At 36.1% G+C, this 24064-nt stretch overlaps 1 protein-coding gene across 1 annotated transcript in view; it reads left to right on the top strand.

Annotated features, from left to right (window-relative positions):
- The window catches only part of LOC113073874 (potassium voltage-gated channel subfamily H member 5-like), an 81197-nt gene that overhangs the window by 27951 nt on the left and 29182 nt on the right, over positions 1-24064 (top strand). The window contains exons 7-8 of the mRNA XM_026246621.1: positions 2662-2754; positions 5149-5578. Coding sequence (XP_026102406.1) covers positions 2662-2754; positions 5149-5578 — 523 coding nt within the window. The remainder of the gene's footprint in view (positions 1-2661; positions 2755-5148; positions 5579-24064) is intronic.

Genomic DNA, 24064 nt, shown 5'->3' with positions numbered 1-24064 from the left:
GGTCTGGAGTTGAAAAAGAAGACAAAAAGTTGGTAATTGGTATGGTATTATACATATACATACTGTTTAAAATTTTGGGGTCAGTAATTTTTTTTTTTACTATATGTGCATTTGTGTGTGTGTGTGTGTGTGTGTGTGTATAATATATAACTGCAATTGTGTATATATAATATATAACTGCAAACCAGCATGTTAGAATGCAGTGACACTACAGACTGGAGTAATGACTGCTGAGAATTCAGCTTTACCAGCTGAGGTGACCTATAATATAGTATCAAGAACTTTTTTATATGTATAAAAATATTGCACCGTAGCAATATAGCAGCTTATAAACCCAATACAGTGAAAAATGGGTTTTGTTAATAAGAGATTTCTTTGAACCTATATGCTATAGAGGTACATTTAAGAACGTCTCGGTTATATATGTAACCCAAGTTTCCTGAAGGAGGGAACAGAGATGTCTTTTGATGTTTCTTTGGCACAAGAAAGGCACTCACAAAGTGATCAGCTGAGTGGATCCACCGTCTTATATAACCATATGTATGATAGTGGCTTGGCCTGCAAATTCATGACGCCAATTGTCACTGGCCATTTCTTGTAATGCTCAGAGGTGATTGGGGCTCCTCAAGTGAGACCCTTACCTCAGTGTCAGCATAACGTTGAATGTGACTGACTGAAAGAGAGCCTTCGTAAAGATGATCTGCATCTTTGTTTAAGACAGCCGTAGATACTAATCAATCTGAAGTACTAATAAAGAAGGAATCAGATAGTGTTATAGAATTTAAATTGCTTTCACACTCTAAAGCATTTAGAGAATTTATGGAAGGAATAATATAAATTAAGTAAAACATCTGTTTTTTCCATGCATTTATGCATGTGTTTTTCTGAATCTGTATACATGCTAATGTGTATGTTTACATTGTGCATACTGTATATATTTATCAGAGATTGTTTTTATGAAAACTGATGGCCTCTGACACAGCTGTTGTTGAAATGTCATACTTAACTGGCCCCCAGTGAGCTCTGTTTGTCTCTAAAACTTGACACAAACCACAACCTCAACCTCAACAGGACACTTGATGAGTTGTAAGGTGTTAATTCTAGTGTGCAATGTGGTAGAACCCCACTGAGCACTGGAAACCAAGGGGATTTATGAAGATGAAAAATAATTAAAAAATTCATTATAAATGATTACATCTAATAATCATATGTTTTATAAATATTTGAAGGCACAAGCAGTTGGTAAGAATGTGTCTGGCTGTCAGATGTTTTCCTATGAACTGGAGACTGTTCAGTCTTTGTGTCCCCTGTGGGCCACATGTCCCTGTTTATTGGCTATTCTGGTCTCTTGACTTGTGTTGTGTAATGCCTGCTCTTTTTTGTAATACTTCATACTTGTTTGACTCTCCTAATCATAAATAGTTATTGTTCTTGTGTATGGAAGTTTTGGTACCCAGTGCCTTGTATCACATATGTACAAAGAGGTTGTGGCCTGCACTACAAAAAATATTTTTTCATAAATAGTATTTTTGTCTTAATTCCCTTTATAATAAAATTAACATTTATTTGAGAAGCAATATTGCATAAGATATTAATGGTTATGATACACGGGGCAATGTTGCTGGGCATTTTTGCCAAACGTTGTTGCTTGGGACCTTGGAATTTCTATCTGGATACTTAAGATCGGTCGTGGGTTATATGCTTTCATCTGGTTGCCCTTTGACATCAAAAAAAAAAAAGTTACCATGTGTATCATCACCTTTTAAGGCTTTTTCAAATAATAATACTTTGAATAAAGTTAGTTTTTTTTACCCCACCAGTAAATTGTTTTTTAGATATAAACCTCATAAAACATAATAAATGGGGTAATATGGGGTAAAAAAAATCTATCTATATTATATATATATATATATATATATATATATATATATATATATATATATATATATATATATATATATATATATATATATAATGTGTGGTTAAAAGATAGATGAAATATAAAAATAAATAAAAAAGCTAAATTACATAATTTTTCAATACATATTTTTCTGAAAATATATATAAAAAAAGTCCAACGTTTTATTAGATATATTCTTAAAATATATAAAATGGGTTTAAAAATAATCTTTCTAAAATCTTATTCAAGATATGTTATCTGTAAGACATATAGTTTGGTTGTATTTGTTCCTCACTAAAAACTATTGCATGATCTTGTTTTTTTTATTCTTTTTGGAGGCTTGACGGCCACTATATACTTAGACACTATACAGTTTTTGTATGAAGAGCAATATAAATATACTAGTGTATATATCTTTTGTTTTCCATAAAATAAAGAAAATCATAGCAGTTTGATACAACATAAAGGGTGAGTGAGTGACGACATTCCAAACAAAGATTTTTCTGGAAGTGCATATTAGGACAGGTCTGTTGTTGTTACGGGCCACTTGTTTGTATTTAAATTTTTTAGCAGCATCTTGATATGACGTTCTTTGTACATACATCTGCTGTTCCGTTAATACTAATTACTTTGACATGTTCAGTGTGCTGCTGTTCAGTATCTGTAAATGAATCCTGAAGTCCATCTCTGTGCTTATTATATGCATGTGTGTGTGTAGTTTGGCATGCACTGAAACGTCTGCATCTGTCTTTCTGACTTAGGATCCCATTGCAGATTCTTCTGCAGTGGGCCACTTGCCAGCTGCGGCCCACTCTCCACGCAACGCCACACGTGCGGAGGACTCGATGTTGCCTGTAAGTTCACTCGCCTTTCTTGGGTTGTTAATGGCCCTTCTGTCCCATTTTTCCATTTGTGCAGCAGTTCAGTAACCTCTCTCCTATTCAATGTTGAGCAGAAAAGCACTAATGGCTCTCTAATTTATGCTAATGTTGCTCTGAATGCTACACCCCTTAGTGTGCCTGTTTATCTAAAATGATTTTAGATGCAAGACAATTCAAATTAGACGGCACAAGCTTCATTCCTCATGCCCTGACACACACATCCACACGCAGCATGTTTCACCAATAGGCATTAATGTTTCTCTCTTCCATTATCCCATGATACAACTCTGGGGTCGTCACGTCTAACTGAAAATTTATGAGCACTCATAACCTTCTAATGTTCACTCCCAATATCTACTCATCTGTTCGGCCTAAAAAAAAAAAAAAATTGGTTTACTAAATGCTACATAAGCACAGTTGCAAATAAGGCCCTTAAAATGATAAATTACTTGGAAAAGTATCCATTAGGAGCTACCCCGCCTGGGGAGTTGACTGTGCAAAATTAGCATCCGTTTTTTGCTAGCGTAATAAAAGTCTTAGGTTTTCATGCAATATTGCAGAATGAACACGTTTATCTTTACCCTCCTTCTTCTGTGTCAGTGTCTAGGGAAAATTGCTACTTTCAGGAACATGAAGCATGTTTGAGAAATTAGCCTTTTGATTGTGTGACAGCTGAAAAAAAAAAAAAGAGAAATCCTCGGTGGAGGAGATGCTAATTAAACCCGAGGTACACATCACGGCCACTATTTAAACATTTCTGGGCTGACAGTGCAAAGCTTCTGAGGATGCAACAGTTAGGTATACTTACTTCTCACCCCATACATTTTGCTCTGCCAGCTTAAAAAGTGAATTCCTTCAAATGTCTGCAGAGAACGTGTTGTTCCATTTTGTCCTTCAGATAACCTTCCAGCTGTCCTCTAGAAGATGTGAAACGTTTAGTTATGAAACATACAAGTTGAATCAAAGAACTTGAATTAGACAAGTTTTTTGTCATATGGGACAAATCATGGAAATCTGACTTTTTCAGCATTTAAGTGCTATAATCGGGTCCCCGGTGCATCTACGAACCCAGTAACTTTCTCTGCAAACATGTGAAAAAACGAGCTGCTCAGATTTCGCTCCGTTAGTGACTCAGGAAGGAGATCTTATTATAATATCACCACCCCTTAACCCTGGACCCAGTTATTCGTTTTCAGTGGGAGAGATAGCAGTCACTGTTGATGCTAAATAAATAAGCAGCTATGTGCTGTGGCTACAGCCAGTGGGAGTGCACACAGTTGGGTCATACGATCTGATTCCTGATCCATTTGGGTATCGCATTTGTGTAGAAGCACCTTTTTAGCAAGCAAACTCCAGTGATCAAACCTCTGTTACTATGAACTTAATGTGAACTAATGTGAACCATAGATGATAGTTTGATGCCATATAAAATCCATTTTACAGATCTCCTCTCACAATGCTTGCAGAAAATGTCAACATATTCTGTGTAGGCCTGCCAATGAGTTAATACTGTGTGTGTGTACATTAAGAATACTTGTACAAATATATGTTAATAAGAGTGGCCTTTTTTCTTTGAAGATCTATAATCTGCATTGGCCTGAAGTTGACAAGCTATGCTTAAGCTTTTGTTCAAAGGGATAGAGTGGGTGTTGCTGAGTGAAAGCATCCTCTTTATTTTGCTTTCAGAGCCAACAAGACTATATTTATTCCACCCTTTAATGATACAGACTCAATAACATACTTTCAAACTATTAGCTGTTATTCAGAAAAAATTGCCTGATCGATAAAGCAACTTTTTTCACTCATGAGATCAAAGATTCTCTTTGGATGTGTGGAAGGATCAGTTGATATACATCCTCTCCTCCTCCTCTGACATGAAAGGTGTTAGATCAAAGTGGCTATAGGCTGAAATATGACACCCATCAACCTGGAATTATTCATGTTCATGTGAACATGGAAGATCTCACCTTGAAATGACTGACTAAACCTTTAAAGTGCACCTTATCAATATAAGCCAATATGAATATGTGGTTTCTGAGCTCTTTCTCAGTGAACGAACTCCATCGCACACCTGTAATTAATAGGTATAATATATTATAGTAAGTAATAGGTAATATATGTTGAGCTCTTTCTTAACCATGAATGTTTTTCTTTCTGGCTTGGTTTGTTTACTTTGCACACAGAGAAGCATGTAACCAACCAACACTACGCAATAATATGCTGCATTTTTTGTCTGGATTTCTTAAAAAATTCATAAACGTATTTTGATACATGCAATGACTTGAACACAACTCTTATATAAAGAATATCAGGTCAGCTAGTGTGCTGTTCTCATCTTTAATGATACATTCTCTTTTTCTCCGCCAGGGTCTCAGCAGCCTGTTCAGCTCATTGAAAGTGGTGCGTTTGCTCCGTCTGGGTCGTGTGGCACGAAAACTGGACCATTACCTGGAATACGGTGCTGCGGTGTTAGTTTTATTGGTGTGTGTCTTTGGTCTGGTGGCACATTGGCTGGCCTGCATCTGGTACAGCATTGGTGATTACGAGGTCATAGACGAAGCCACCAACAGCATCAAGACAGACAGCTGGCTTTATCAGTTAGCTATCAGCATCGGCACACCATACCGCTACAATAACAGTGGTTCTGGCCAGTGGGAAGGTGGTCCCAGTAAGCACACGCTCTACATATCATCTCTCTATTTCACCATGACAAGTCTCACCACCATTGGCTTTGGGAACATTGCACCTACTACGGACGGGGAGAAGATCTTCTCAGTGGCCATGATGATGGTGGGCTGTAAGTATCACTTAATGGTTTCCTTGCTTCGTGGATGCTTTACTAGACAGATTAAGTGTCAAATGGTTGATTGGCGTATGGAGATTAGGAATGCATGATATATTGGTGCCATACCTGTTATCGGTTGATATTAATGTTAATTTTTGTTAAAACTCAACATTGTTCGCATAGTTTTTAACAACATTTGTTAAAAAAATATACTCACACTAAGGTCATGCAAAATGTGTATGAGTTTCTTTTTTTTTTTGTCTGGATTTCTTTAAAAATTCATAATTTTACTTAAATGTAAAAATACACAACTCTTATATAAAGAATATCTAGTCAGCTAGTGTGATTTAAGATTTGGAAAATTAGATTTGGAGAAATTAAGCATTACATAATTTGCTCATTAATTGATCTTCTGCAGTGAATTGCTGCCTCAGAATGAGAGTCCAAACATTAGAACATGTTTAACTTCAAATAATTTGCTTCCAGCTTTTTTTATGTTAATACCATTACAAACTTTATGGTTTAAGCTGATATTCCCAGTAGGGAATACACTTAAAATAGCATCAGCAGACTGTTTATTACATTCTCACCAACTAGGGCAGTCAGCAAACTTTTAGTGCTATTTAAAAGCATTGCAGACACATTAATAGTATCATATAACATCATATAATTGTATATAAAACAATTTCCTGCCTTTGCAGAATTATTGTGTAGAAAAACATTTGCATCATGTCCTAATAAGACCTGCAATGTATCTTTGACATCATTTCCTGAATCTTCTCTCTCTCTAAGCTGCTATACATTCAATCAAAAATGAATAAGCTTCTGCTTTGAAACCATAATGGCCTTCTTTGCTCTTCATCACCCAGTCACTTGTTATTTTCAGAGTACTTTCTCCAAAGTTAAGTTCTGTAGTATTCCAGCAGTAGTGCAGGTCAGTTTTTGAGTTACTGAGCAGTTTCATCAGTAATCCTCTACAGATCCACAGGGCTAGCTGATAGAATGTGCTACAGTAAACCAGGCTGTGACTATAGCTCTTGGATGAAATATAAAATGAGCCACCCAGGAGGCTGAAAAACAGCATCAGTGAGTAAACAGGAAACAGTGGCACAGCTGAATGCACAGTTTAGGAAGAGGCATATAGGGCAGTACAACAAAAATTAAATGGCAGTTAATTACAATACAATGTTGAGTGTAATTCTTTTGATACTAAAATACTGCTTTATATTCTAGTATAATATGCAGAGAAAACTATGAGTCAGCCATTTGTAGGTCAACATCGTGAGGACTGTAAACAGTGTGCTTTTCAAACATCACTGCAAAAAAATATGTTCTTAAGTGAATATTTTTGTCCTGCTTTTCAGTAAAATATATAAATATCCTTACAAGATAATGAAAACTATCTGTCTGTCTGTCCACTTGTTCTGCGTGGGGTTGCTGGGATGCTGGGGCCTTTATTTTTTTATTTGCAAAATGTATTTTTCATTTTTACAGAAATTACACAATTTAACTTTAAAGTTTTAATTGGAAAGCTGACCAAAGGTGGTTTAATTTGGCAGACTCTAGCTTATAAAGCAAAGCTGGCTTCAGATCAGTTTTAGCAGTAGTGAGGCGCAGCACTGATCGTTTTCCTGAAGTGTAGTAGCTTGCTGTTGATTTATTGCAAGGGTTATTCTGCATTATTCTGGGTTAGTCTGAATTTCTGTCATATTTCTCTCTGTGCGCACAAATGACAGCAGATGGGGAGAAGTCTTGTGTTGTTTGTGGATTTATCTCACAGTGCCACAGTATGGTGCATTGTGTGGTATTCTGTTGTACTGCATTAACCAAAATCCCGCTAATACTAAATTATGATGAAGCAGACATTTAGCATTAATGAACCATATGAACTCATAAAGACTAGCGGATTTACACAAACTGAGTTTAATTGCCTGTTCTTAGTCATATTTGTGCTAATCACAGATCTGTGGATATACTTTTTGTGTAGTGTCAGTGAATCAATGTTTAATGTTTTGTATGAATGGGACTGGATTTATTTTAGATCTGTGGAATTAGCATTAGACTAATCACCATGTTAAAGCCAACTGTGCTCATCAGGGCCTTTTTGTTTTAGTGAAACAGAGCTGCAGTTTAGACTCTTGTTCTTCTCGCTGGTGCATAAATTTGCTTTGTACTTCTTTTTTTTATGCATAAATCCTGGTGTGTGGGCTTGTTAAGGTTTAGTGTATCTTTGTGGGACTGAGAGAGGAGAGAGAGCAAGAACTACTGCTTCTGGGGCATTTAAAGGTTGATCCAAAAAATGAAAACTCGCTGTCATGTTGTTCCAAACTCATATAACTTAATTTCTTCTGTGGAACACGAAATGTACTTTCAAGAATCTTCACATATGTATGTCTTTTCTTAATTTATATTATGTAGTAATCAGTTCTTACAAAATTGCTTAATGTTCACCTGAACTGTGAATGAATCGGTCAGAACTTCTCATTGTGATTGTTTTATGTTTGATATACGGTTATAGTATTTATTAATATTTTGAATTAGCTTATGCATTTTTTTTTTGGGTTTCAGTTTTAGTAATTATTTAATGATTATGTTAAGTTTTTATGTATTTTCATTTCAAGTTGTCATTTTAGTACTGCAGCCTAAACTGATTTAATTTAAATTTAAGTTTTTTAGATATTAAATGAAAAGTTAACATAACAACACTGCTGAATGAATCAGATTTTTGAATGAGATCAGTTAGTTCTTTGAAAAGAAGTAGCTCAAAAGAAAGAGTCATTCACTGATCCAGTTCTCCAGGCATTTTTCTCCCTATAGACTATAAAGTGCTTTGAATTTCCAAAATTTTCCCTTCATGTTCCTTAGATAAAACATCTAATGGGTTCGGAACCTCATGGGGATAAGAAAATTACAGGATTCTCAGTTTTGATAGAACTATTCCTTTAAGGCATGTCTGAATTGTTTAATAAAACATTCATACAAATTGTCCTCATCTCCCTCTCTTTGGCTCAGTCACACTCATTCTTTTGAGTAAGACACATGCATGGCTGCAGTTCAGAAGACTCTGAGCACCACAACATTTTAATACTGTCTAGGTTAAGACTTATGGTGTGTGCTGACTAAGGAAACTGATGCTCCGTGCATCGGGTTCTGCTTGGGGCCATGCTATCATGTGACCACTGTCTCATAGGGCTTGAATCTACCAATAAACCTCGTCCATTTTTTGGCAGAGACCAGAGCGCTGCTGCAGTACGGTTCAGTCAGCAGTAATGGTCTCACTCAGGGGCTTTCCAAAGGTTTATATATTCCTGGTACACCGATATGATAGTTTCTCCATCTCATAGAGCTCGGCAATACCTGTAATGACACTCCATGGCTCGTTTCGAGCTATCTTTAAGCATCAACTGTTGTAGGGAACTGTTATAGTCAGCACAGGGGAGACATATGCCTTCAGTGAAGCAGACATTATCAGAAGAAACAGATCTATGTCTAATGGAATCACATCTTGTAAAGTGGCATTATAGTCCACAAGTGTGTGCATTCTCAGCAGGTCAAAAAAACAACAGGAGCATCTGTTAACAACCCCACAGCAAATATATGAGCAAGCATATGAGAAGATGGCTAGTTACATTTCCTGTTGTATTCCAAAGCATCTATGCAGTTCCTTGTGATTTCATAATTATTTTTCATAAAGAGATAAGAATCCTTATGAAAAAGGGCACTTAATTGTGACTTAATTGTAATATATATATTGAAGTCGTGGCCTAATGGTTAGAGAGTCAGACTATCAATCGAAGGGTTGTGAGTTCGAGTCTCGGGCTGGCAGTAATTGTGTGTGGGGGGAGTGCATGTACAGTGCTCTCTTCACCCTCAATACCACGACTTAGGTGACCTTGAGCAAGGCATCGAACCCCCAACTGCTCCCCGGGCGCCGCAGCATAAATGGCTAAATGGCTGCCCACTGCTCCAGGTGTGTGCTCACAGTGTGTGTGTTCACTGCTCTGTGTGTATATCTTTTGTACATTTTCATTATTTTAACACACTTAAATACACTTTTATTAAGCTTTTTTGTAACTAATGTCAAATTAAAAGTTTAAATTAAAAGTACATTTTCAGTAATCTTTTAAATAATTTTTGCCATGCTTTAAAAAAAGTACCCTTATTTTGATGTTTTGGCTAACATACCTGAAGCACATTTATAATTTTAACTGTTTTGTGTTTTTTAGTATTACATTAATATATTGTTAGTTAATATATTTTAAAAGTGCTAAATGGCAACTGAGTAATTACAAATATGTTTTAATACATGACATACACATTTCAATAGAAATTAGATTAAATATACATTTTAACATATATTTATAATATATTTAGGATATTTTAACCAAATTTTAAACAATAGAAATAATTGTGAAATTGCATATAAAAATGTACTTAAGTATACTAAAGTGTATTAGAACGTTCAGCTAATTGCATTTAATATACATTTTAATAATAATATGTTTTAATTAAATTACAATTAAAGGGGTCATATGATGCATTTTCAATTTTCCTATCTCTTTGGAGTGATACAAACTCTTGGTGCCTGAAGAAGATCTATAAAGTTGAAAAGACTAAAGTTTCATATCCAAAGAGATATTCTTTATCAAAGTTAAGACTCTGCCATGCCCCCCTAAACGGCTCATTCAAACACGCCCCCTACATGTCTACATCACTATGTGGAAATATTTGCGAAAATCCACCCAAATGTTCATGCAAAGAAACAAGGTGTGGTTTCAGTGACCGCAGTTAGTGTTGAAGCAGCCATGTCAGGGAGATGCTTTGTGTATTTAGGCGAAAGAAAAAGCACTTTATTTGGCCTTCCAAAAGTACAAACTAGATTACTGATTACTTACAACAGAACAGCAGTGCATTTTGTGGATGACCATTTCGTGAACCTAGGAGAGGAAGTAATTCTGACTTTGCTATGACTATCTGGCTCTTCTGAATCAGCTGCTGTGTAAGTATGTTTTGTTATTAGTTTAAGTATTTGCTATTGACTGTTCAAATGTGGAGTTTTGACCATTGTGTGTGTGTGTGTGTGAGAGAGAGAGAGAGAAAGAGAAAGAGACAGGGTCACACAGTGGAGTCAGTGGCTTGTGCACTGCAAACATATACGAGCTTCATCACATTCTGTTACGTCACTCTGTTCCTTGGTAATTATGCTTGAACTGATGGTAAAACTAAGGACATTATTAACTGTCTTTATAAACGAAGCTAGCAAATATGGAAAGGGGCATTACATTTCCAATGAGTGCTTGCAGTGTTCGACCAATCACAATGCACTGGGTCAGTTGGCCAATCAAAGCTCACATTTAGATTGATAGATTCACCATTATTTTAACAGCTATAATTTCAAGAAGACTTAAATCGGTTTATGACAGATATGTTGTTAGACATTTTGAACCACGTCTATTAGCATCAGTATTCACAAATAAAGGTGATGTGCTAGCTTGTTTATTCAGTGCAATACAATAATGCATTCCTGCATGTGTGAAGATATTGATCTGCCTTCTATAATTACTGACTGTGGCTGAGCTCATAGCTGTCCAGGGGATCTTTTACCTTCACTCCTTTTGCATTTCCCATTAATCCATGTTCTTCTGATAATAGCAGTGCTGTGTTTAATCAAAATATTTACATGATATGTCGGCATTCCATTACTTACTATGGAATTTAGTATGGGTTACAAGACATGATTATTATTATTTATTTTTTTTACATTTATTATATAATTGTACAAAAATAACAAGTTATCCCTATTCTCAGTGTACATAGTAAAAAAGCTCATTGTTCTATTTGAAGGAAAGTCGAACCCAAAGAGTAAAAAATATATTGTATCCTGATATATAATTACTCAAATGAGTCTTCTCTCTCATATGCACTCCTCTGAAGATTGTCTGTTGTTTTCTCTTTAAAGATATTTTGTGTTTGCAAATGTTAATCAAACTTTTTGCCCCTGCTGCAATCGTGGGAAAGAGAAACTAGATCACCCATAATTTCTTACAACAAACAGGGACAGTGACTGACATGTATTATGCAATGGATCATTATGTGCAGCATTTAAAGTATAGGAGGAAGAATGTGTCAGGAGTTTAAGCTCCAGAGGGTTTATTGATCTCCCAGTCCATTCAATCAGCATTGTACAGAAACCATGTAAACAGCTGCATTTGTTGTCAAATTGTGTAATTTAAGAACAGCATAAACCATGCATAATTTAATTACTTTAAAATAAATTATCTAATACTATTTATTTATTTGTGGGGGGTACTTTTGGTGATTTGTAGGTCGCCTTTATTGGTCCACAGTATACCAGCATATTATCAAGCTTGACTCACATTTGACAGGAGACTCATCATTCCCTGAGTTTGGTCAGATAATATTGTGAGCTGTTAAGGGTGTAGGTGTCAAGAGATTGCCTTGTTTTTACTGCCTAATGGACTTGGAAAATGTTTGCACCAAAGCTGAGGTAGAAAATGAGTACAAACCAGCAGGCACTACTGGGAGACAGATGTGGAAAATTTGAGTAATAGACACTGTTGTGGTACATCTTCAGCTTTGGGGGACTGAGTCCCTCTCTGAGGTGCCATATTGATTGTAGTGATGCAGAGAAAGGAGGAGGTTACTTAATGCAGTAGGAGAAGGAGGGTTGTTTCAGGAAGACAGATTTCATGTTGTAAATCCCTTTTGTTGTAAGCTCAGAGAGATGGTGACCTCACTATTCAAAGAAGGAGAGAAATAGAGCTCTCCGATAAATGCATAAATGCCCATTGACAGAAATTGACTTCATGATTCTGTGTGACATTTTTTTTTTCAGACTATATATAATATATTTAAAAAAATATATAGATATTTTTTCTTAAAACTGTCACACCCCTGGACTTATTATGTGTGTTTCTGCCCCGTGACCCAGTTTCTGTCTCCTGTGGTTTGTTAATTTAATTTCAGGTGTGTCTAGTTTCTTTCCCATGTGTTCCATCTCCCCATTAATTTAGTAATTCCATGCACCTGTCTGCCCTTCGTTATCCTGTCTTTATAAGCCTTGTCCTTTCAGTTCAGTTTTGTCGGGTCTACAAGTCAGTACGTGTGTCTTCCTCTTTTGTTCCATGTTGGAGTTACCCCTGTTTTGGATCAATAAAGACTCTCTCGATTTATTCTCAACTCTGTATTCCTTCCGGCACAGTCTTGTGACAAAAACGGTAACTGACTAAAAGTTGTATTAGGTCAAGAATGAACACACACACACACACGCGGTTGGACCCCCTTTTGCCTTAAGAACCACCTTAATTGTGCATGGCATAGATTAAACAAGGTGTTGGAAATATTCCTCAGAGATTTTGGTCCATGTTGACATAGCATCATGCAGTTGCTGAAGAATCTCCCGTTCCACCACATCCCAAAGCTGCTCTATTGGATTGAGATCTGGTGACTGTGAAGGCCATTTGATTAAAGTGAACTCATTGTCATGTTCAAGAAACCTGTCTGAGATGTTTTGAGCTGGAAGTAGCATTCAGAAGATGGGTACACTGTAGTCATAAAGGGATGGAGATGGTTAGCAGCAATACTCAGATTGTGGCTGTGGTGTTTAAACAATGCTCAATTGGTATTGAGGGGCCCAAAGTGCATAAAATATCCCCCACGCCATTACACCACCACCACCATCCTGAACCGTTGAGACAAGGCAGGATGGATCCATGCTTTCATGTTCTTTACGCCAAATTCTGACCCTACCATCTCAATGTTGCACCAGAAATCGAGACTCATCAGACCAGGTAACATGTTTCCAATCTTATATTTGGTAAGCCTATGCAAATTGTAGCCTTTGTTTCCTGTTCTTAGCTGACAGGAGTGGCACCCGGTTTGGTCTTCTGCTGCTGTAGACCGTCTGCTTCAGGGTTCGATGTGTTGTGTATTCAGAGATGGTATTCTGCATACCTTGGTTGTAACCAGTGGTTATTTGAGTTACTGTTGCCTTTCTATCATCTCTAACCAGTCTGCCCATTCTCCTCAGACCTCTGACATCAACAAGGCATTTTCATCCACACAGTTGCCGCTCACTGATATTTTCTCTTTTTCAGACCATTCTTTGTAAACCCTAGAGATGGTTGTGCATGAAAATCCCAGCAGATCAGGAGTTTTTGAAATACTCAGACCAGCCTGTCTGTCACCAACAACCATTCCACATTTAAAGTCACTTAAATCCCCTTTCTTCCCCATTCTGATTCTCAGTTTGAACTTCAAGTTGTCTTCATCACATCTAGATGCCTAAATGCACTGAGCTGTTGTCATGTGATTGGCTGATTAGCAATTTGTATTACCAAGAAATTGACCAGGTGTACCTAATAAAGTAATAAAACAATCATAAAGTTACCAGTTGGAAAAATATTTTAAATTACAAATAATAGATTATTGTCCAGCAATGTATTTGATTTCTTATAGCAAATTCAAAGTAAAAGATCATAAAAAATATTCCTTGTAAATTTGTTTAAATAATTAAAAATAAAACATACATAAAAGTATTGCATTTGATATTTCTGTCACTTCTGAAATTATGGCTACGTCCCTGGTGTGACAAAATGTTAACCTATGCATAATACTTTTAAAACTTGAATCGAATAGTTCTAAACTGGCAAAAATCGTTCTTGATTTGAAAACCTATGAAATGTGAATCTAATCGCTGTCTACCTAAAGATTTACAGCCCTACCTCAAAGTATTTTTTTTATATATTTTTATCACATGTACATTGATGTCCCACATTTTCTTGTTTAAATAAACATTACTTTCACTGTCAGGAAAAGAAAAAAGGGTATTTTATATTTTTACATGAAATGTACTCAAGTATGAATCTCATCAAGTTAGTGTGGTATATGTTGTTTGACATTTGGGTCGCTTTGAGGTGTAACATTACTTTAGTAACACTTCTTCAGGAGTCCTGGTTCATTTTTGACCATGCTGTGGACATTATAAATCTCCAGCTTAAGTGACACCTTACAGATTGACTGTGAATGTGGCGCTTGCTCATGAGCAAACCCTGTACATCTCCAGCAGCACACAAAAGTCACAGGCTGCATGCTATATGACAGCTGTGAAGCAATGTACTGTCAAACACACTCTGCTTTTTTGACTCTAATGTCATAGTCAGGTGCCAAGAACTTGGTGTTGTGAAGATTCAGGTTAATGACCACAGTATGAATTTATCATAATGCAGTTGACATTGTTTGAATTATTACATCTATTAATAATACTATTTGAGAACAAAATATGTTTGTCCCACTTTGTAGCAGTATTCAAAGAGCAGATGGGAGGTATTAAATTAAATGGGAGAGAAGTACAACATGGGAAGAGAAAAACAGAGTGATGGACAGAAATGATATCTGCCTCCAGGCTCTGTAGTAATTGCTGAACCTGACCGTGTGTGTTAAGGCATCTATCCCTGTTGGGCTGATGCTGGAACTGAGCCCGCTTTATGCCTCCAAGCACAAGAGCATTACATTAACTTACATCTACGGACTCATCTGTGTCGTCACCTCATAAGGGCTGAGAAATGCTTGCTGATATATATATATACAGTATATATAGTAATTTAATATTGGTCAAACCAATGAAAGATTTCAGCCCTTTTGGTTTTATTATTGTATTGTTTTTGCTGGTAATTATGGTAGCATACACAGATATACTTTCTGCAATATTTTGAATTAATCTTGATAATTAATGACTCAATTATGCTTTTAAGTGGATGCAATGGATTATCAGAGAGAGCACACCATGTCTGTCTCATTGTTTTACATGCAGAACTAACTAACAGGAAGTGAATAAACAGGAAATGACTTCATCACATGAAACAAAAAAAATTTTTTTTGCAAATTAGTTAGAACAAGAAAAATTATGAACTTCACATTTTCACTTGAGAATATTTAACAAAAATAATTAAAGCTGATATTTGAAACTTAAATTTCTTAAAGGGCAACACAACCAGCCCAGCACTTGTTAGAATAATAAACTAAAGGAACAATATATTGTTGAGTAGTGGAGCACCATCTTCCAATCCTTGATTGTGGTTGATTTATAAATGAACCTGTTATTCAGTATTTCTCTTTTCGTTACCTGATTTCGTTACCTTTCTTCTTTACCAAAATTCCTTTACTGAGCCAATGTATTCTGCTCCTAAAGTAAATAAAATTTAATTTTTTTGCATAAATATTGATCTGAAAGTTCAATAAAAAGGACAGGACTTTTAGAGTTCATGCCACTATTTGGTGTGAGTATAAGTATTGGAACAGTTGAATTTAAGGCAGATGTAAAAGATTAAAGTGAAAGTGACATGACATACAGCCAAGTATGGTGACCCATACTCAGAATTCGTGCACTGCATTTAATCCATCCAAAGTGCACACACACAAGAGTGAACACACACACACACACCGTGAACAGTGTCATTAATGCTGCGGCGCCCGGGGAAAAAGCTAATATTTAGTTGCAATATTTGTAGCCAAGATTATTTTTTTACCCTTCCAAATGCATTCTGCTACTGCCATGATACATTTAGTCAATTTCAATTTCAATTTATTTATAAAGCACAATTAAACACCACTACCATTGACCAATGTGCTGTACAAAGTAAAAAAACAAAATCACAAATAAATTAAACAAAATCAAACCAGGACAACATCATCACCCTTCATGTAGTATAAGACAGATCGAATAAAAAAGTTTTTAACTTAGATTTAAAAATGGACAGATTAGGGGCAGTTCTAATATCAATGGGCAAACTGTTCCAGAGTCTTGGTGCCGCTATGGAAAAGGCTCGATCTCCCCTAGTCTTGAGCCTTGATCTAGGAGCCACTAAGAGCCTCAATTTGGCAGACCTAAGAGCTCTTGTAGGTTGATGCATCAACAATAAATCAGAAAGGTAGGATGGTGCTAACCCATTTAACGACTTAAAAACTAATAACCTCATTAAAATGAAGAGGTCCTTTACTAGAGACAGCCATGCACTCCCATGTCATGACACCACCTCCACCAAGCTTTACAGATGAGGTTGTATGCTTAGGATCATTTGCAGTCTTTGTCTCATTGGTCCATCAACACAATCTTGCCTTTCTATTGTTGGTGCTGATCAGAGGTTTGCATCTTGCTGTGCAGCTTCTTTAATTCTGTGTAAAAACATTCTCCTGCTGACTGTAGATTGACAGAGCATCACTCCAGCTTTCTGGAGGTTGTTGGTGATTTTACAGACATGTATTTTATGGTTCATTTTCACAGCTTTTATGATTTGTCTGTCATCAAGTACTGTTTTTTTTTTCTCTCAGCCGATCAGGTTGTCATTGGTTGCTGAAGTCACCAGTAGTTTCCAAACTCTTGTTTTCTCCATGCCCTTTGTTTTTTCTATAGTCCTAATTGACTTCCTCTTTCCTTTTAGCATCCAAATTGCTTGCTTTTTTCAGAGTCAGCTAGCTTCCTTGTCTTCATCCTGGTTTGTGTGTGTCATCATCGAATTCAAGACTTAGAATGCAGAAGCAATAGATATAACTGATAAGACACATTCCCTGTTTTTAATATCTGAAGAATTAATGCAACAGGACACAGCTGAACACTTAGGAAGACATGTGAGGAAACTGTTCCAATACTTATGCTCACATCAGACAGGGAGAAGAAACTATAAAAGTGCTGATCTTCTTAGCTGGTAAAACATCTATGTGTTGAATCACCCAACAATAAAATGTGACATTCTGTAGTTTTGTCTCGTATTCATCTTTTAATCATATTTACAGATTTCTAGACTCCACAGCAAACAGAACAATATTGTCTTTACTGTTCCAGTACTTATTGGTCAAATCTCTGTTAACCTCTGCCTTCTAGATGGACCTTATGTTCCCCTCATACTGATCATTACTGCAGAGGTGTAAGGAATGACTCCTATCTCCTCTTGAATAAATCATGTTCAGGGAGATCTCTGGATGATGACTCATCAATCTGAAAGAATGCTAATATAATCCTCATTAGCAATGAGTCACGTTATTTCAACATCTTTAGCCATCACCAGATCTCCGCAGTCTAACGTCCTGTACCTGTAGGGAGAAGACTGCAGCACTTTTCAATCAGCCAGTCAGGGTTTTGCTACCATGCTCACATAATGTCAAACAGTTTCCCAGTGATGCTTTATGAACAGAACTGGAAGAGAGAGAAATTATGAAAAAATACCTCATCACATGCATCTTTTCTTTAAAGAGAGCATGTTTTAATATCATTTTTGAAGAATGTGTTTGAACATCTTCATTAAGTGGGAGAGTTTGATCTGAGAGTGCTCTTATGTTCTCCACTCTGTATTTCAGCTTTTAATTTCTATCTATATCTGGTGGGGTTTTGAAGATAATTTTAGTTACAGAGTAGTTTGATTGGTATGTATTGAGGGAGTAACAACTGTTTGTATTTGTTTTTGCTGACGGCACAGACAGTGATCAAAGAAGCTCACTCAGCTGCACTGGTAATGTCAGAGAGGCTTTTTTCATCATTCTTCCTTTCATTTGGCCTTATTTCTAAAGTGTGTATCGTGCTAGGCACAGCTATACATGTAATGTTTGACTTTCTGTACTTTTAAATTTCAAAACATCACTATTGAATAATATTAAAATCAATCAATTCTTTTTTTTCTTTTTCTGTGATATTTATAGAGATGTTTCAGGAAGCAAAATGGTCTGCAGTTACAGAAGAGATAGATATTATAGATAAATAAACGGATAGGTAGGTAGGTAAGTAGATAGATAGACACAGTTATGTTTAGTTGGATTCAATTTTCTGTTTGCACTTTTTCCCAGCCTGAGTTTGTTGCCATAGTGACCTAGTTAAGTTAATCATTCCATTCAGCTGTGAACCTCATTATCTCTTATATTTAGTTCTCTCTGTTTCAGTTTGAGTTTGTCCGGCCATGTCTATGGGTTTGTGTGTGTAAGCTAATTCTGTGTTCCTGATTAAAGTCTTTTGATCCTTCCTCTTCCTCTTCCTCTTCGTCTTCATGCATGTATAAGACAACAAGTTGTGACTGAAGGCCAGACCAGAAAAGATAAGCGGCATGTTATGAAGTTTATGTTTGTCTTTCTTATTTTTCCCACAATGGATCTATCGCGCTATATAGTTATTGTATGCCTTGGGCAGAAGGACAGCTCCCTTGAGAATCAAGTTGAGGAATTCCTCAGACTCGCTAATGAAGTATCATTCCCAGATGACTGACTCTGCAGCTTCTTGCTTGCTGGCCTTAACGCTGCCAACAGAGCACAGCTGTCCAGGGATACACCTCGAGGAAGCTTCATGGATCATATGGAAGGGGTGCTTGTGTCTTGCAAATCGCTGCTTGCTGTTGGACCTATCCATGATGACACGAGCCCCACTAACTACCCAGTGCCCAGCCAACAACACCCACACTGCAGGGATCGTTAATATTGTGTTGGATTTTGTACTGCCCTCCAAGCTCTTCTCCAGTCCCCACATACTCATGCCACCTAGTCGTCACAACCTCCCATCAGTGCATTATATAGGCTATTTGTGTGTATGGATTTTTATGATTTTTTTTTTTTATCTACTTTTTTGAAATATAATACATAATGTATCGGCTGTGTAATTTGCAAATATAATTTAAATTCTATATTGAATAATTAAGTATATTATTGCATTTTATGTATTTATATTTTTTATATTTATAAACTGACATATTACACTCATACACACTGTATGTTTTATAAATGACAGCATATAAAATATGTTTTTTTTTAGATATTTAAAATAAATATATATTTAAATATTTTCTCTGCTGTTTTGGATGTATATATATATATATATATATATAATGGAATATAACCTATACAATGCGGAATAGTACAATATAGCAAAAAATGACAATGTACAATATATAAAATGTATTAATATACATAATCTGTTGCGTTGGAAGTTGGCTTTTTTGTTCTGAGAATATAAGATTGTGTTTGTGTGTGTGTGTGTATATATATATATATATATATACATATATATATATATATATATATATATATATATAATAAACACATATTTAAAAAGATATTTGTGTGGAAATGTATTGCATAACATTTCACGTGCAAAATAGACACTAAAAGTCACATAATTACTGGTAAATAGATATATCCTAATAGGATGACCTCATTACCAACATTACATTACAGTCTCTCAATACATCACAAACACTGCACAGACAATGTTTTCCTGTGTGTGAAAGTTTTGGCCGGAGGAGGAATTGAATAGCAAGCTTGATTACACAGTACATTTGAGCTTCTCCGCAGACATCTCAGAGCTCACAGGCCCTCTTCTCCTACGTAACAAAATCAAGCAACCGTGGAGCTCTGGGACTCAGCCCTGCATCATTTGTACTTACATGTTTAAGTCTTCGCCTTCCTAATCTTGTTAATATGGTCCTACATTGCTGCGCTTATTATTTTGGGATGTTCAACACAATTACGTGTGCTGGACTTGTGTGGTCTCTATGGGGTTGCATCTCACGACTTTGTGCCACCGGGCAGCACAGCTCACTGGAGCAGCACATGAGTCAGCCCTGTAAATATTTAATAAGAGCTTGGATATTGAACAGTGGAGCAATTACAAGGCATTTGCTTTGTAGTGCTGTCATCACTCTCAATATTACTGTCATCACTATCCAAGTGATTGTCACCTCTTCAATGTAGCAATGAATCATTCATTTGATGCTATGAGTAAAGGTGCTCTAAAGGATTGTTCTGAGACTGGGGTTTTTGCAAAGCTGGGTGTATGAAAGATACGGGTGTGAATTAATCACAACCGTTGCTATTAACACCTGCCTGAACAGACTGCTACTCTGACACAGATGCCTTTGGGAATCGCTGTGCCTAGTGTAGATCCTTTAATGTGCTTGTTACTTAAAAGGACATTGATTGTGATTCAACACTGAACAAAAATGTTCTAATGTTCTTACTCCAGTATTTTTGACTTGCTAAGCATCTAAAGATCCATAAAAGAAAATACCCAAAAATTTTTTTTTTTTGAAAATATACTTACCCTCAGGACATCCAAGATGTAGATGAGTTTGAGATGTGAAATGTAGTATTGCATTAGCTGATAAAAACATCACAGTAATCCACTAGTAATCCAGACCAATCCAGTCCATCAGTTATTGTCTTGTGATGTGAAAAGCTGCGTTTACAAGAAACAAATGAACTGGGGTGAGATCTTGAATGGCTTGAGGTAAATTTTCATTTCTGGGTGAATTGTTCCTTTAAAATAAGATATATGGGCTTGAGAATTATCCAATATTAAATTAGGTTAAGATGCTGAATGAGGTTTATATGTTTATATAATAAGAACAATTATCTTTCAAAGGCATTAATTATTGTATGTCATTTTGCTTCTTTACTTGATGTTCCACCAGAAATCTGAGATATGTTTGAATAAAGTATTTTGGATTGGTTATTAGAGGCATTGAAATGACCACTAAACTTGATATTTAAATTTTAGGTACTTTATTTAGCAAAGTAATCCTTTTTTATAAATTCAATTCAATTCAGGTTTATTTGTACAACACTTTTCACGATGCAAATCGTTGCAACGCAGCGTTACAGAAAAGTTTCTACTAATAAGTTACCTAACCTAATTCGCAAGTTCATGTCCATATGGCATAAATTTACAGTAAAAATCTAACAGTTAGTTAATGTAATCAAACAGACAGTAAACACTATTAACAGCAAGGAATGTTGCGATCAAACTTAGGATGAAACAAAGATTTTTATATGAATGTTTGCCATTGTTTGTATAAAATATATAAAAAAAACTCTTTAAACCCTGCAGTACTGTCATGAACCTCTAGGGTCTGTTTGCCTTTGTTTGGGAAGCCCTTTTTTACATTTGGTTGATTCTAATAAACTGCATTGTCTAATCTGGGTTGCTTCAGGCCTGGGACAACATTTTTATAGGGGGACCTTCTACACTCAGTAGTTCAAAACCCATCTTACTGCATACAGTAAAACGGCACAAGGCAAGCTTCCTCCACAGCGCATGAATCATTTTACTGTAGTTGAAAAGGGCAAGGGCAACTATTTCCTTCTCCTGTATGCAGCGCATGAGAGATCCAGTCCAATCGAAAATCCTCTCCATTATGGTTCCACTCTTTCATATTTCATTAGCCATCATCAAAAGTGCATCTGCAAGGCCTTTTTTATACCCATTACCTCCCCATAAAAAGGCATCAAATTGGCTATTACCCTGACCTAATGAGAAAATGCCTGCTTCAGTGGAGGAGAGAAGGTATTTATGAAAACAATGGTGCCAGAAATGACGATAAAAAATGATATCTGGGTAACATGCAACCATTATTTTGCTTCCATCAATCAACATTCATCCAACACCCATAGGGATATAATATTCCCTTCTCATGAGGGGACCACCCACTATCATGTCTCCGGTAGATTTGATTAGGCCATGAATGTGAAGTAATGCAGAACTGATTGGGCTTGATGCTCATGGAGATCAAGTAAGACTACAGAGGCAGTGCTAGAAGCTGAAGAGATGAAGTCATATCATAATTTCACATGCATGCTCTCAACTCCAAATCACACCATCTTTGCCTATGGAGTATGGACACTTTTCCACAGCTGTCTGTGGTCCTCTTCAATTTTTGCTGCATGAAAAAAAAAAATCTGTTTGGATGTTCTATGAAATATCATTGGGAAAAAAACAAGTTAATATAGTTTTGCATTTTTTTTAATTTATTTCCATTTATTTTCTATTTTCTATGGAATTATATTCCATTTTATTTGTCTTTTCAATTTATTTGTCTAGTTTGTTTTAGTTTTTATTTTAGCTTAAGTGTTGTAGTTCTATAAAACAGTCTAGTGTAATCTACTTTGAAAAAAGTGTAATTTTCATGTTTATTGTCTGCAGGTCAAAAGTTTTCATAGTAAATAGGATTTAAAAAAAAAAAAAAAGTCTCTTATGCTCACCATAGCTGCATGCAAAAATAAATACAGTAAAAACAACTTGAAAAAATTGTACAATTTAAAATAGCTGTTTTCTATGATATATACAGTTTACACTGTAATGACGCTTGCAAACTCACGCTGTGCTGCGAATCAGTCAGTTTTAAAACTATAAGAGGAAAAACAGATGTTTTCTCATGCTGAGAGTAAGCAGATGTATGTGTGTGAGAAAATATCATATACAGTATGGTGTTTTATTTAAGCTCTATTAGATGAGGCAGGTTCGGGACACTCTCTTGCATTTACTGTTACTGTCAGGAACTATTTATAGAGGAAAGACAGCATTTAACTGGCTTAAAAAAAAGTAACATAAATACATACATTTTTTAAATTTTACAATATTATATAGTCTGCTTTGCGTCATAACTAACAGCCGTGATTTATTCAAGATACAGCATGGTCTCCTGTACCTTATTGCTTAAATATCTAATAATAATAATATTTTCTTTAAAAACATACTTATCCCAAAGTATTGCATGAGTATAAAGGGGGGGGGAGGGGTTCCCCATATGTTTACGTTCCATATGGTCATCATTTACTTCTCTCTCTCTCTCGCTCTGTTTTTTTCTTTTGCTTCCCCTATTGTCTACAGTATTTCTGCATTGTTTGTGTAATGCAGTGAACTTCTCTATTATGTTAGCTCAGCTTCTTCCAGTTCTTGCGTGACCTTTATACTGGTGGTGAACTCAAGTCACTGAAAAACTAACCTCATCATTTGCCCGTAAGCTCTGACTAATCCCTGCTTAATTGCTCACTAAACACGTCTCATGTACATTATGTAAAATTGTACATGTAATCGTGCTTCAATTACCTCTTTGAAACTGCTTTGTGTAAATGACAGACACTGTCTTTGGCCTGTTGATAATCATTCAGGTGTGTAATCATGTGGGTTGGCACGTATTTGTCTTATGCGCATACATTTCTAGACTACTAGACAAGTTAAAAATATGTCTCTGTTGATGACTCTTTATTGCACTCGTTCATATTGATTACATTAGTAAAAACAGGCAGACAGCTGACACGTGGATCAATCCTTGGCCCAAAATTCATCTGCGTCACTGGTATCTTGGCTAGAAATGAATTGCTGCATCAGAGTGCAGATGCTTTTATCATCACTCAGACTGCATTCAGTCACATGGGCAGTTAATTAATGCTTTGGTTTGCATAGAACCATTAATGTTGATCAAGCTCCTGCTGGTCTTTGGCATGCATGTCAAAAGAGGGTGAATGTGAGGATGATTGGTGCACAGATCCTGCACTGTTCTGAATGACTGGGCTCTTGTCAATCATGGATGTGATTTAAAGTGCATTACCCTTGCCTCTTGGTTTTCACTGGAATCTTACCTCTCTGCCGATGCTGTACATCCTTTCTGTCTAAGCCATTTTCCTGCCCGCCCTCTCAGAACATACTGGTAACAAAGTAACAATAGA

This window comes from Carassius auratus, unplaced genomic scaffold (genome assembly GCF_003368295.1).
Source record: "Carassius auratus strain Wakin unplaced genomic scaffold, ASM336829v1 scaf_tig00013133, whole genome shotgun sequence".
NCBI lineage: Eukaryota > Metazoa > Chordata > Actinopteri > Cypriniformes > Cyprinidae > Carassius > Carassius auratus.
The sequence above is the reverse complement of the archived record's forward strand: the minus strand, read 5'-3'. Positions and strand labels throughout refer to the sequence as shown.